The 14,358-nt window shown below is 47.3% G+C and overlaps 5 protein-coding genes and 1 non-coding gene across 6 annotated transcripts in view; 3 read left to right on the forward strand and 3 right to left on the reverse strand.

Annotated features, from left to right (window-relative positions):
* The window catches only part of Pmar_PMAR009161 (hypothetical protein), a gene marked incomplete at both ends in the record, with an annotated part of 3,924 nt that extends 3,114 nt beyond the window's left edge, over positions 1 to 810 (reverse strand). The window contains 3 exons of the mRNA XM_002786292.1: positions 168 to 312; positions 403 to 516; positions 622 to 810. Of these exons, the coding sequence (XP_002786338.1) occupies positions 168 to 312; positions 403 to 516; positions 622 to 810 (448 nt within the window). The remainder of the gene's footprint in view (positions 1 to 167; positions 313 to 402; positions 517 to 621) is intronic.
* A 1,558-nt stretch (positions 811 to 2,368) lies between these two features.
* Positions 2,369 to 2,440, forward strand: Pmar_PMAR009162. The gene has a single exon. It is a non-coding gene; the product is annotated as a tRNA-His (tRNA).
* A 963-nt stretch (positions 2,441 to 3,403) lies between these two features.
* On the reverse strand, positions 3,404 to 4,560 carry Pmar_PMAR009163 (hypothetical protein). The gene is made up of 5 exons (XM_002786293.1): positions 4,514 to 4,560; positions 4,337 to 4,428; positions 4,171 to 4,289; positions 3,998 to 4,124; positions 3,404 to 3,687 (listed from the first exon to the last, which is right to left on the reverse strand). Exons 1-5 carry the CDS (start codon positions 4,514 to 4,516, stop codon positions 3,543 to 3,545), a joined length of 486 nt encoding a protein of 161 aa, XP_002786339.1. The 5' UTR covers positions 4,517 to 4,560; the 3' UTR covers positions 3,404 to 3,542.
* Positions 4,561 to 6,026: 1,466 nt separating this feature from the next.
* Positions 6,027 to 7,420, forward strand: Pmar_PMAR009164 (Glutathione S-transferase A, putative; the record flags this gene model as incomplete). The annotated part of the gene is made up of 7 exons (XM_002786294.1): positions 6,027 to 6,164; positions 6,211 to 6,345; positions 6,392 to 6,538; positions 6,775 to 6,921; positions 6,973 to 7,079; positions 7,132 to 7,185; positions 7,300 to 7,420. Exons 1-7 carry the CDS (start codon positions 6,039 to 6,041, stop codon positions 7,418 to 7,420), a joined length of 837 nt encoding a protein of 278 aa, XP_002786340.1. The 5' UTR covers positions 6,027 to 6,038.
* A 1,156-nt stretch (positions 7,421 to 8,576) lies between these two features.
* Positions 8,577 to 9,709, forward strand: Pmar_PMAR009165 (Glutathione S-transferase A, putative; the record flags this gene model as incomplete). Its single annotated transcript, XM_002786295.1, has 6 exons — positions 8,577 to 8,675; positions 8,721 to 8,867; positions 8,916 to 9,062; positions 9,115 to 9,221; positions 9,317 to 9,370; positions 9,592 to 9,709. The coding sequence occupies 6 exons, from the start codon at positions 8,577 to 8,579 to the stop codon at positions 9,707 to 9,709; spliced, it is 672 nt and encodes a 223-aa protein (XP_002786341.1).
* Positions 9,710 to 12,385: 2,676 nt separating this feature from the next.
* Pmar_PMAR009166 (hypothetical protein) lies at positions 12,386 to 13,186 on the reverse strand (the record flags this gene model as incomplete). The annotated part of the gene is made up of 1 exon (XM_002786296.1): positions 12,386 to 13,186. The coding sequence occupies one exon, from the start codon at positions 13,184 to 13,186 to the stop codon at positions 12,386 to 12,388; it is 801 nt and encodes a 266-aa protein (XP_002786342.1).
* Between the last annotated feature and the right edge of the window lie 1,172 nt (positions 13,187 to 14,358).

Consider the following 14,358-nt stretch of genomic DNA (forward strand, 5'->3'; position numbering starts at 1 on the left):
AGTACTACTACTACTACCACTACTACTACCACTACTACTACTACTACTACTACTACTACTACCACTACTACTACCACTACTACTACTACTACTACTACTACTACTACTACTACTACTACTACTACTACTACTACTACTACTACTACTACTACTACTACTACTACTACTTCCTCCCTTCCCTATAGCAGACATAATTTCATTGATAACACTGCCAACCCTTTCTCGAGTTGTCTCCCATCCAGGGTTCTCTCTAAAAAGATGCCCGAATGCTCTACCACAGAGATCCGCATGCTCATGACGACTCAAGGTGGCCTAAGGAGAACATCACACGTTCAAACGAATATGATGCCGATTGAGACCCCAACGCCTTTCGAGGTTCACACTAGATCTAGAGACTACTACATCTACTCTCAGCACAGTAGGATCCACTTGATTCTCCAGCTCCCGAAGAGTCTGATCGAGAGCACCACATCGATAGAACTCGGGGTTAATATCCAATCTATGGCCGTTACGATACTATTAATATGAAGTTCCTCATCATGTGGTGAGAGGTGATGAGCAATGGATTGTGATAGAGATTCTATCCAAACGGAATTGGCATCTCCGAGCGAACACTGTTACCAATTCCAAGTCTCCTGGTGGCATTTCCGCGCCATCCACGACAGCACCATCCGGGAGTCTATACTGACCACCCGATAGCATAGGCGTCACAACCCATGGGTCTCGGCCAAGGTCATCGATCACACCCTCCTCCTCCAGAGTAGCCGCAACCCCTATTATGAGGAGTGCTGCTCGCACGCTACCCAGCATACGATGATAAAAATAACTGCACTGGGTCTATGTTCATCGTGAATTGTATTAACCCCAGCACTAGACCGATCACTCAGGAACACAAGACTAGCTATAATAGTTAATCACTATATCTATGCTCTGTTGAAGTTTCAGCTCAAAACTCTCATTAGTTTACGAGAAACACAGATTTTTTGAATTTTCCCTAAGAAAAAAATACACTCCTTATATGAGGGCATGGAAGGCATCATCTGAATCCATGAGTATAGTGATCAGTGTAGAAAAATATGTACATGGTCAACTACATGTATTGGTGATAATATGGAAACTCTGGGAGAATTTTTTGGGGAAATTCTCATTGGTTTCTGTACACTTCTACCCAAATTTGTATGTAAATTTATACAACTAGCGAGGTCAGGTGAGAAAAGCGAAGATATATTCCAACACTGATGGTGACACCGATGGGAACATGATTGATGGGTAACCTCAGCTGAATGAAGGTTGAGTGGGACACCAGCCGAACAGCAACGTGCTGTGAGCGCTTGAGAATTCCAACTCTGGTGGTGACACACTACAAAAGACATGAGATTTTTCCGAGTCTAGTGAGCGTGGAGTGAGGAGACACCAATAGAAGCGGATGGCAAGGCTATACAAGTACGATAATTTCTCTATAAACCTTCACGACGCTCAATACTAACACGCGTACAATTCGCAAGGGTCGCGCCGATATGCTCCGCGGCCTAATACGGGTAGGGTCGGCAGTATACTCGACGGCTATGAGCTGAGACGTCCCCTACTTCATACACCGGATTGCTATCTGCTGGTTTATGGGCACATCCAAACTTGCTTGATAAGGATCCAATAACGTGATACGCTAGCACCAGAATTCCCCCGCCTACCTCAATGCGGCCGAAGTCCTCACCCAAAGCTTCTTATGTGGGGTAACTATTCTCGGTTGGGGCGAAGCGTGCTCTACCAAAGCCGTGCCCAAGAGATAATGACGATGCCGACTTGCAAAGGACGAATGCTTGACAACTGGCCCTGCCATGGCCGCTACGGCGTATCTGAGGAATGTATGAAAATTTTAGTGAAGCTTAGAGTACAGCTGAAAATTGTGCACGGTTCATCATTATTCCAACATCCCCACAATGGCAAGAAGCTCTCCTTATTGGCGAGCAGCTAAGCCCTTCCGTTCAGATCTGCTTAACAAGTGGGAAGGCGTGCATTAGGTCGAGCCTCAAACAAATTCAGGGGTCCTCCTCCCATTTCAGACGTCATTGAAAGTCACTGATCTCCTCTGGATACAGGCTGGGGTCAATTTCCTAATAACATGGTAGTACGAAGCCACCAGGAGGTACAATTGAAGTAGTTTATTGTTAGTTATCGAACCCACTCAGGCCCACCTGCTCAGCCCAGCCGACTGAATCTATGCCCCCCATCCTCGACAACATCAGAAGTTTCACTCTAACGGTTCACAGACGGGCGTCGAACGGATATATATGTAAACGTGGAGCACTCGAGTTAGACATTAGCTGTGCTCTCTGCACGCACGAACATGTCAGCAGAAACTTCACAGTAAGTCGCTATCGTCTAGTGGTTAGGACGTCACGTTGTGGCCGTGACAACCCCGGTTCAAATCCGGGTAGTGACTACTTTTCTCCCATCTATTTTACGTATTAGCCTCCTCGGCCTCTCTTCCAAAGCACCCCTCCAACCAATCTGGAACTCCCCACATACACCATCATCCTCACAGTACCCATGTACGAACCCCACTTATCGAAGTTGATGCCTCTAACCCGTATCTACCTTATTAGCACTCTAACCCTGCCTATCACCAGTTTGCACCATGAGAAACCTTCATCACGCTGTTAGTTGTATCAAACAACTTGTATGCTCCCATGCTCAACAGTGAGACGTCACCATCGACGATGATGACCAACCACCGCACACCAGCAGTGTTCTACACGATGAAGAATTCGACTGATTGAAAAACTCTGTCCCCAAGTTAGAGGCAACACCTCAACTCTGTCCGTCCCGACTAACACAACTACCAGACCGGCAACTCACTGCAACGGAGTGTTCATTCCTGAATGGATTCGTTCCCAAGGGCCGACAGAACAATACTGGGCTCAAATATGAGAGTAGCGTGATCAACCCAACCCCGAGATTGTGTAATTCTCACAGAACCTCGTCTTGTTTCCCTAGTACTCGCTTTTCGGCGTACCGGGTATAATACCGCTACCCGGTTTCGTACCAGCTATCGTGCCATACCGACAAACCGATCCCGGCAGCATCTACAGACGAACATCGATAACTCCCATGTCGGGCTCTAGCATCCCTCGCCCATACTGGGGTTTACTCAGTATAGTACTAGTACTGATACTGCTAATGCTATTTACTAGTAGAGTACTGATGTCCATAGGTGGCACTCATATACTCATCCGAGTATCCGTTTGCATCAGGGCACTGAGCCGGACTCCTCCGATGTGGACACTCTACAACACTACGAGAAGCAGCAACCGCATCCCGATAGTAATCAGTACTCCCGACTGATTCCGGCTCATCCATAAACACAAGTTAGCTCATCGACATGTGTGAAAACGATGTGAAATTGAGTCTCGAAAAGAGTCCAGATAATCAAAAGTTGGCTGTCCGATGATCGCGCAAGATGGTTCTTTTTCGAGGAGAAAATCCGGGAAGATAATCGATGAAATCGGTATATGAAATCCATGTTACATCAATTGATAATACTACTAATACTGAGTATGCCACTCCTCGTAGAACTCCTTCTGCTCATGCGAACCGTCATAACTGAATACACGTTTACGCTCGGGGATGTCGGGCATCACTTGTACGATGCCATCCGACGAAGACGACCTTCCACGTCGGCTGAGCTCTCTGGAAAACAAAGGGAAAAGCAACTGGCATTATCACGCCATTCAAAAATTCAACCCTGGCCGATTGGGACAACTCTTTAATCGAGGCGCGTATGGATCCTTCGCGACGATCCCGGAAAAATATGGTATTCAACAATAAATAGGATCAACTTCCCACGAATTCATACTAACTAATTAATCTGAGTGCGCTCAAAGTTATCGTCTCTAGACCCTCCTTTCCCATGTCGGAATTTCTCTCAGATTCGACCCAGAAGTCAATAATTTCATCCGTAAGCTCTCTAAAGAGCGTCACTTTCTATCGCCCAACCCACTTGAGCTGACTAGGCGGGGATTCGCCATAGGTTGGAGTGATGAACGCCTCAAGGGCATCTTTCATTTCTTGTGTACCGTCCGTTGATCGGGCGATTATCTCGAAACTATCCTGGAAATCGCCCTCACCTAATCCCATCGAGTTCCATCGCGTCCCGCAAGGTCAGCAAACTACCTGGGTTCTTCGAGTTCATGTATTCGCGGGTGCCCTTCAGAGCCGACACAACAGCGCTGTAGTCACCCGATACGCAACAACCACCTTTATCCGAGTCACACTTGATGTCAGGCACCGACCTAAGAATGAATCCAAGACTGAGTCCTGCGACTGCTATAGACCCCACCTGAGGAAGCCAGCCATTTCATCAATATTTTTACGCTGTTCTCGCCTGGGCACAGGGCCGACTTTCTTAGCTCTAACTTCAACAACAACGACCTGAAAACCATCTAGGAATAAAGAATGATCGAACACAGTAGTGAATCGACGAATCGATCCGCAACGGTTGTTAATCTCAACTTACCATTGGCAAGAGGGTAAAGGGCAACTTCTAAGGACCCTGGCCTTCACAAGGCGCTGTCACGAGAGATGTGCTGCAAATGCAGACAGAACTACTAGTGTTCTCGCTCGCCCTGATATCGAGAGGTATATTCCGAGGGGCAGCCCTTGAGGGCATTTCCTGATGTGGGAAAAAAGTCTGATGTGAAACTTTCACCTCCAATCTGTTATGTCGACGATGTCTGCCTTCTCGTTCCTGTGCTCTTTGCACCGTTTTTTGCAATGGTCGTTGAGAAATTTTGTGTTCTATTACCTCAACTTAGTTAAGGTTACATGTGCATAACTGTGCCGCACGGTCCGTGCGGACTGCTGAAATTCCAATGACTGATACAGTTGTCTACATACGGCAACACAGCTCACAACTACATATCCAAGAGACATCTTTCCTCTATTGTAATATTGCATTACCTTGGTTGGTAGGTTTTGATGACCATGGCTGCCTCGCAAATGTTGCGATGCGAGTCACCCGCATCGTAACATACCTGGTATGTTACGATGGGAAGAATGTCGCTCACCCTGCATGGTCCATGCAGGGTGAGCGACAAAGTCTCGTGCCCTAGAAGTTTTTGCTTGGCGGTCAGATAGATCCATCACAACTTATAACAGCAAAACTTAGAAGTGCTAATGGGTTGTCGTATCGAGTGAGATGATGGTATCACTCCTCATGTAATGGGCGTTGGAGTTTTCTCAGCAGCAGCAGCAGCAGCAGCTTGTTGTTGTTGTTGATGACTGCAGGAACAGTTGATAGAAGAACTACGAGTAGTGATATACTACGACTAGGCCCCAAAGAGGTCCATAAAACAGCGTTGGACAAATTGGTGGAAATGAACGATAATTTCTGTAATCATGGCAGACGTCACTTAGGGCGGTCCGGAAGGTACTAGTGCGTACGATGCTGTTTTCTGATGCTTGTCGACAATATGGTTTAGCATGCGGATCATTTTGGACTCCTTCGTAAGCATGAGGTGGATGGTGACAGGTGAATGTATTTCCTAGAGTTTATCGCTGCATGAAATCCCTCAGCATTGTATGTCCAAACTGTTAACCGACGGGAAGGTTTATCGGTCTGAACATATGGTCGTGCAGAGGTTAATTTCGTGGCGCGTGACGTCTCTCCTATCCGAGGAGTCTAGCTAAAGTCGCGCGGCAGAGCAAAGCAAATTCATAAACTGTTACAGCAATGATTGGTGAAATGCGGTAGCACTTCGCATCGCCAACGGTGATGTGAGGATGACGAACAATCTCGTTACCTTAAGAGGTCTCTTTTGATATACCATAAACGAGCTCACGAGCCACCAGTTCATTTCTTTGTTTTATTATTCGACCCATCCTGAATTCATGTGGATGCTAAAGTCCATTATTGGTTGGTGTTGTACTCGTCTCGATTTATACAGAAGTGTTACCAAGGGCACTCCGCGTTGTTGAGTTAGTAAGGCGGCTGTTAGGTTGGCCCTGAGATGGATTACTCCCCTGTTCAGTGTTATATCGTTATGGGTTCAAGTTACTCGGGATCACGCCGAACTAGAAGCTCGAGTGGCAAGGAACATGAAGACCTCGAACGGTGGAGAAAAAACTCCCAGGAGGTCCATCGACGTGACAGTATTGAGGCGGCCAAAGTAAGTCTGTGCCGTCTGGACTCTTGATGACCGTCATTGCTTCCAGACACCAGCGCTGTTCCGAGATATACGGAGTAGCAACGATCGAGTCGTCTTGTACACTACGGATGGTGTATCTCCCAATGGCTTTAGAGTTGACCTTACTCTTAGGGAGAAAAGCGTTATATTTAACAAAAAGATGGTAGAACTCATGAGAGATAGTTCCTCAGTATGACGAGATTAATCAGATTGATGAAACTAATGGTGAACATAGGACTCCCGAGTACACTACTATCAATCCACGGCAGAGAACTCCAACCCTTATTCACGATGATATAATCATCACGGAGAGCTGTGCGGCTATGCAGTACATCGACGCGGTCTTCAACAGAGACGTAAGGTTACATCGACTACTAGGGGCGGTGTGAGAAAACGTGCACGTAGTCAACTTCATGTGTAGGTGACATTTGTGGAAAATCTGAGAAAAAATGAGGAAATTGTCATTGGTTTCTGTATGATTTTACCCGAATTTGTATGTAGACTTGTATAATTAGTGAGGAAACTCCTGAGGGAAGCGAACATATATTCTCCCAACACCGACTGGGGGCCTTCATGACAGGCTGTTGAGCAGATACGATTGCAACCAAAAGATCCTGTTCGATTGGCCAAGTGCTTGCAGTACATTCACGAGTTTGAATGCAATCTTGATCCTAAGAACGTTGCCCATAAGGTGCTCCAGCAACAGATGGGCAGAGACCAACTCGTGGAGGAAATAGAAGTAGGAATGTCCGGTTGTTGCGATCGACTATTAGCATTGACTTGGATGCAGGCTTTGGAAGCGGAGCTTGTTATATGGGACGGCTATTTGAAGGATAAGGAGTACCTTGTTGATGACTTCAGTCTCGCGGACATCGCGGTGTTCCCTTTGATCGCGCAGTGAGGAAGCGTCCTTTTGATAATCATGGGAGATATGGTCTATGATTCTTAGGTTGACTGAATGCTTCGGCTTGGACCTCGCCGACTATCCTAATCTACGGCGATGGTGAGTGCGTTCTTTGAGGGAAATCTGTGAGCATAGTACATAGTATGTTATCACGGTAGAGGGAGAGTTTCTTTTCAAATGGCGCATACAGGCAACCGTCTTTCGATGATTCAGGTACTCTAACATGAGAGATCGGCCCTCACTCGAAGAGCATCCTTTCTTCGCAGCTTGTGCCAAGATTGACACACTTCATGGCATCACCTCTGCTCAACGCATGGTGCTCGCCAGACAATGATAATCTACGATTTTCTATGAGCTTTTATCATCGTGCCAACATTTCAGAAGAGGCGTATCGCACTTCAACCAGCGTGTCTGCGTTTCTACAGTGGGCTGGTGGGTCCACCGTCGAGATGACGTAATCTTAACTGGTCACACGAAGAACAATCAGCCAAGAAACTAAAGGACAGTTCCGACCCACAGTTTACTCGAGGAGCACATTTATTTGGAGGCATGGTTAAAGCCAGAGGCATTATCTCATATGATGTGATTGATGACAATACTGAATGCTCTCGCAAATTTATGGCGTATTTGATATGTATTGGCGATCTTGACGGTGCCTGCAGTCGCTCTGACATCACTACTGCAGCTAACTATACCTAGCCTAACTCATCCACACTATATCTAACCACCTAAACTGAAGTTCACATTGATGCGCCCTTAGAGTAACTCAGCTAAGGGGACCATGCCGAGCATGGCTTCATAACTGTCCTGAATTTCAAGACAAACAAATGGGAGCTCAGCTGGTGGGAACTTTAACTAGAATCGTGGCGAATCCCAGCACTGGCGAGTTTTATCGCTAACCAGTGCAAATGGGCCTTCGATTTGAGTGATTTTCGATCATGAGAATCTAAAACAGAGCCTTGATCTTGTCTTTTTTGGGAGGTCCGGTCGCTCTGGAGGACAGTTCACTGTATTGGGACGTGTGCACGCGTATACACAGTGAGAATCGGTCTCTGTAACAACCGAATACCGTCGATCCTCTACAGTCCGGATTTGAATGTCATAAGTTGTATCCACCTTCGATTCCAGGTGCGTGATATACGCTCGGACCCATATTGCGCCTCCACACGGTGTGGTTGTCGTGCGCCTCCGTTCTCACTTGACAACTTGTCACGCTACCGTTCGTTGGCTCAGACGAAAGCGATAGCTTCCATGCCCCAGACGCATCCGCATAACTTTGTTGAGTCAAATCCCGTCCTCTACCAGATTGTTGACCTGTCCACTTCTTTACTGTGCCACAATTGCTAATCCCACATACTGCATGTGACATCCGACATGCACGCAGGATTTTCCTGCCAGGAAATATATAGGAACTGGAGAATACCCGCGTATCTTCGGTTCTTCTTATCATCCTTTCATAGAATACCGTTCGGAACAATTGTCTTTTCTTAATGAGCCAACTCACATTGTTCACTTACTCTCCATCTAACAACTGCATGAGAGTTGAAATAGTCCTCAAGGAGAAAAATCTGCCGTATGAGAGGAAAGAAGTAGCTTGGCCAGAGAATGTCCGATGATGGTCATGCTCTCATCAGGTCGACATCTTCAAGGGGGAACAGAAAACTCCCCAGTTCTTGGCTATGAACCCACGAGGCACAGTACCTTGCTTAACGCATGGCTCACTCGTGCTACGTGATAGCATGGCGGCTCTACAGTATCTGGACATGGCCTTTCCCGACCAAGTATGCGCCCCAGGCTTCAGCACTCGTCTTGGGTCTATCCGAGCTTAGGTTCCGTTGACGCCTCACTCACCAGCTGAGATGGCTGCGTGCATTCAATATATTCATGAGTTCGAGCAAAGTTTTAACCCCAAGAATGTCGCTTACCAAGTCTTCTTCCAAGGGCAGAAGAAAGAGCAACTTGGAGCCGAAATTGAGGTCGACACTCTTTGACTCGTACCTGCCGCACCTGTTAATGTTTGTCCCTCAGGCTCTAAGCAAGGAAGTTGCTATCTGGGACGGCTATCTCGAGGGGAAGGAATACCTTGTTGGTAACTTCACATTGGCTGACATCGCGGTCTTTCCTCTTGTTGCCCAGTGAGGAGCTTTCTAACTCAAACTAAACGACTCCTTTCCCTAGAGCCAGTTATCTGGCTCGAGTCTTTAGCTGGAGTGCTCTCCGTTTACTTCAGGTTACATCTGTGGCTCGGGCTCAATTTGGATAAGTATCCCAACATGAAAAAATGGTGCGCCCGGGCACTCTCTTCGACTTGCATATTCGAGTTGAAACTATCCCTTCGTAGATTTATGTCAATTTGACATTGTCGAATGTTAAAACGTTACGCTGGAGTCTTAAAGTTGGATAGTCTGGCACTCTTTCATTTGAGTGAATGCAAACTGTATACCCACCATGGATAATGATGGGAGTTCATAGCGGCATATCTAGGTCGTTTGTAGTTGGTTCCAGGTACTTCAAAATGAAGGAGCGTCACTCCGTGAAAGATCACCCCTATTTCGAATGCGCCGAGAGGGTAGATCAGATCTTTGGAACCATAGCCAAGGACAGAGCAGTTCTTAAGGACTGATTTTTGGTTGATAATTCAGTTGCGGTGAAGTCTAGCTAGTGATCACACATCACTCGTGGTGCAACTCTGGATTTCAACTTAATTTTTTATTGGTAGCTAGTTCTTTTCGATCGGCTTCGCGCTGAATGATAGGTCTGTGTCGTGTTTGTCAAATACTCTTCTCTCGGCCACTAGCACATTGTTGTGTCTGAGTAGTGTACCGATCCCGCGAATATGACAATATTGTCTGCTTCTGTTCATATTCAGTGTCAATGTGTTGTATCATCCGGCATTGGTAGTATGATAAGTGATTGTTAGCCAAACTTCGATCGCTGATTACCACGAAATAAAGTTACTTACGAATAAAGGAAGCAAACGTGGTACAACGACTTCTCCTCTCAACGAGATTCATATTTCCTCCGGTATGAATGAGCCCTTGAAGGAGTAGTTCATCAGCAGACTTCTTCATGGGTCCTTCAATAGGGCGATACACTCGAGTTCGACACCAGGTCGAGAGAACAGGTCCAGGGGAATGTTGAGGATGTACAGGCTGTCCCTATGCTGAATCCCTCAGTACATCCAGTTACATTGGGAGGGGCACCTATGCCACTACACCAAGATATGCCTTAGTACGATCAATTAAATGGAAAGGGGCACCTATGCCACTACACCAAGATATGCCTTACTACGATCAATTAAATGGAAAGGGGCACCTATGCCACTACACCAAGATATGCCTTAGTACGATCAATTGAATGGAAAGGGATACTTATGGCACTACACCAAGATATGCCACTACACCAAGATATGCCTCAGTACGATCAATTAAATGGAAAGGGATACTTATGGCACTACACCAAGATATGCCACTACACCAAGATATGCCTTAGTACGATCAATTAAATGGAAAGGGATACTTATGGCACTACACCAAGATATGCCACTACACCAAGATATGCCTTAGTACGATCAATTTTAAGACATGCCTTAGAACCATCAACTACATTGAGAAGGGCACCTATGCCGCCGCCTGAAGATGTGCCTCAATACGATCGATTACATTGAGAGGGGCACCTATGCCGCCGCCTGAAGATGTGCCTCAATACGATCGATTACATTGAGAGGGGCACCTATGCCGCCGCCTGAAGATGTGCCTCAATACGATCGATTACATTGAGAGGGGCACCTATGCCGCCGCCTGAAGATGTGCCTCAATACGATCGATTACATTGAGAGGGGCACCTATGCCGCCGCCTGAAGATGTGCCTCAATACGATCGATTACATTGAGAGGGGCACCTATGCCGCCGCCTGAAGATGTGCCTCAATACGATCGATTACATTGAGAGGGGCACCTATGCCGCCGCCTGAAGATGTGCCTCAATACGATCGATTACATTGAGAGGGGCACCTATGCCGCCGCCTGAAGATGTGCCTCAATACGATCGCTTACGCCTAGAGGGGCACCTATGCCGCCGCCTGAAGATGTGCCTCAATAGGATCGATTACGTTTAGAGGGGCACCTATGCCGCCGCCTGAAGATGTGCCTCAATACGATCGATTACATTGAGAGGGGCACCTATGCCGCCGCCTGAAGATGTGCCTCAATACGATCGATTACATTGAGAGGGGCACCTATGCCGCCGCCTGAAGATGTGCCTCAATACGATCGCTTACGCCTAGAGGGGCACCTATGCCGCCGCCTGAAGATGTGCCTCAATAGGATCGATTACGTTTAGAGGGGCACCTATGCCGCCGCCTGAAGATGTGCCTTAATACGATCGATTACATTGGGAAGGGTAGCTGGGATTGGAAATTGCGGGTATCAATTTCACTGTTCGTGGAGCCGGTTCCGCTGAAAGCAGATGGAATCGATGGTTCTGTTCATGGAATAGATGCTTGAAAAGTGCAAATGAAAAACACAACCGTTCGGGTCGGTAAAGCAAACGTGACAGCTGGCAGATCCCCTCTAATTCATGGTCTCAATTATCCGCTACTTTTTCCATAAAGCTGTTAAGACTCGTACACAGCTCAACCGCGCCTCGCCAGCCCATCCAGTTGAGAACAGATAACGGAACGTATCTTCACCAGCCCAGCATATTAAAATTATAACCAAGATATGAGAGAGGTAACTCACCCGCCCGGATCAACACACGAGACGACCTTCAATGATGTACCATCGGCTTCTCCGGCGAGAGGCTCTATGACCCATCCACCGAGATGCTGGTGGGCTCTAGTATGCCCTTCCTTGACGGCTATGTTGAACCTGGACTCACTTAGTGCTCCGCTGACATTTAGACAGGGATAACTCGTCAGAATTCGTTGAATAAGTCCCTCAAGGAATTAGTTCTCTTCCAGTTTATTATTATTTTTTATGCTTAGCCTTGCACTGGAAAAGCCACGCCAAGCAACGGTATCACGAATTGGTGAATTCAATTGTTCGTCTATTCCACGCAGCTTACGCATCTGTTCCCTCGCTACTGAAGGCTATGATACTCCTGTCATCCTGCTCGTGGCATGTCCGAAACTGGAGAACCTTTCAGCAGTGTTTGTATTTCGTATTAATACGGAACTGTGACACCTCTCTTGCACTGACAGTGAACGGCACACCCGCATAGGTGCATCTGACCAGCTCCAAAGACCCCTGTTGAAGGAGGTCCCCTCGGACATTTATCACCTACATCTGCATGCATACCACTCAAGTAGCTAGGACAGGGAGCACCTCCCATCCCGTGCACTGGGAGTTCCACTCCTCTTCACTTCTCATGGACATGACTTCGCGGACTCTATTCCAGCGTTGACCACGGAAGTGCACTGTTATTCGCCACTGCGACAGGGCCTTCTCACCGGCCTTGGCGCTTCCCACCGTCAATGAGCGTTTCTCGACTAAGACGTAATGCGGTTGGTTTTGGATATGTACAAATTCGAAGCCGTTAGGATTCGCCTCCGTACCCTCAGGTAATGCGAGAACTTCCAAAACTCTCTCAACTAGTGCCGAGCCTTTCGGAGCGTCCAAGTGCTCGTAAACCCTTTCAATAAGAGGTGGAACCGTCTTGCGCTCATATATGGGTTCTTCGGTACGTTCATTGGTAAATACGCGTATCCCCATTCGACGGAAGATAAGGAGGAGTAAGGTTGATACAGTGCAGAACAGTCCCAGGCGGAACAGAGGATAACCGCAAGTGAATACCCTTATCTCGACAAGTTGATCAACTATGGCCAGCATTTCGAGGACTTCCAACGAATAACGGGAGGCCAACATACTGTAAGCGACCGAGCTGACTGCCACCACAATCAATGAGATACCAGCGGTTACGATCAAAGGACTGTACAACACAGCTGGTTGATCGAGGGGTTTCGGAGAAGTCTTCTCAACCTCTGTTTTAACTGCTCTTCTAGTTCCCCTGGAAACAGAGGACGCGGCCTGATCGAATTCCAGTTGTTCGTCATTGACGAAGGTTTCTGCGCACCATCGGCCCAAGCCGATCAGCATAGACATTGGGTCTACAACTAAGGAACTGCTCCTTAAGGCGTACCTTAAAAATAGGAATCCCCAACGCTCCTCACTTGAGGAGCGCGTCCTATAACATTACATTAATAAGAAACCTTAGGAAGTCCAACTTCCCGCCTCACAACGTGGGGCGTGATGACGGTGATTACCGCGATGTGTGCGTTGTGTTCCGTGGGCGCGCGCTACAATTTATGGCGCGTGAGCCGTACGGTGAGCGTCTTACTGATGGACAGTCGAGACTGGATTGAGTGCTTCCTTAGTTTGGAGAGCCTCCAGCGACGCATATCTCAATTGTATATGTGGCGGGAGGACCCCCGATGCCTCTAGGCTAGAGGACATGCAAGGATGGTTAGCAGAGATGCTTATTGATGACTTGATGATTGCCGGATGTCTTGTCTGTGACAGGCTCAGAAATGATACTGAGAGATACGGAGAGGGTCGGGTCGCCCCATGTCGTCATCACAAGTGCAACATTACTACGACCCTAACACTGTTAGGCTAACAGTGATAGAGCACTATTTCGTGCTCAAGATACCTCGGCAAGGTCTCTTAGAGGTTGCTACTCTGGACAGAGAACTTCTCTCAGAAATCAGCTGATGTGCGCTATGGATTTATGCCACGGCCGCTCAACTGCTTACACGTCTGTCGAGTGGCTATTCATCTAGCAGCATCTTGAGCAGCTTTCCACTGATTCTTTCAGAACTTGGGAACAGGGCTATGACGTAATCAAGTCTATGGAAGACCTATGCATCAGGCACATCATGGCTCGAACGGAGGGTGAAGTGCGCCCTATTAGGTACTGTGATTCCGTAACAGACGATCTAGGGGTCAAGGTCGGCACTTGGTTGGAGGACCCTAACCCAGAGGATGTTACAGATCGAAGAAGCCTTCAACTACAAACATGCAAGAACTGCTGTCCGCGGGCATGTGCAATAACGGCTTTATCAGCTTTACTGCATTGATTTCATCGATTTTTGTAGTGAAAGGCGCCGAAAAGTTTTTATATTCCGAGCGAGTTGGGTTATTCACTTGGTTAAGGGGCCATCGCGGGAGCTCATTGGTCACCCCGATGGCTAATTTTTTTCTGCACGCTCTCATCCTCGGTCCTCTAGTGAGATATTTAACTTCACCAGCCAGGAATTGGTCCCAAACGACAGGTA

This window comes from Perkinsus marinus (genome assembly GCF_000006405.1).
Source record: "Perkinsus marinus ATCC 50983 genomic scaffold scf_1104296931628, whole genome shotgun sequence".
Taxonomy (NCBI): domain Eukaryota; phylum Perkinsozoa; order Perkinsida; family Perkinsidae; genus Perkinsus; species Perkinsus marinus.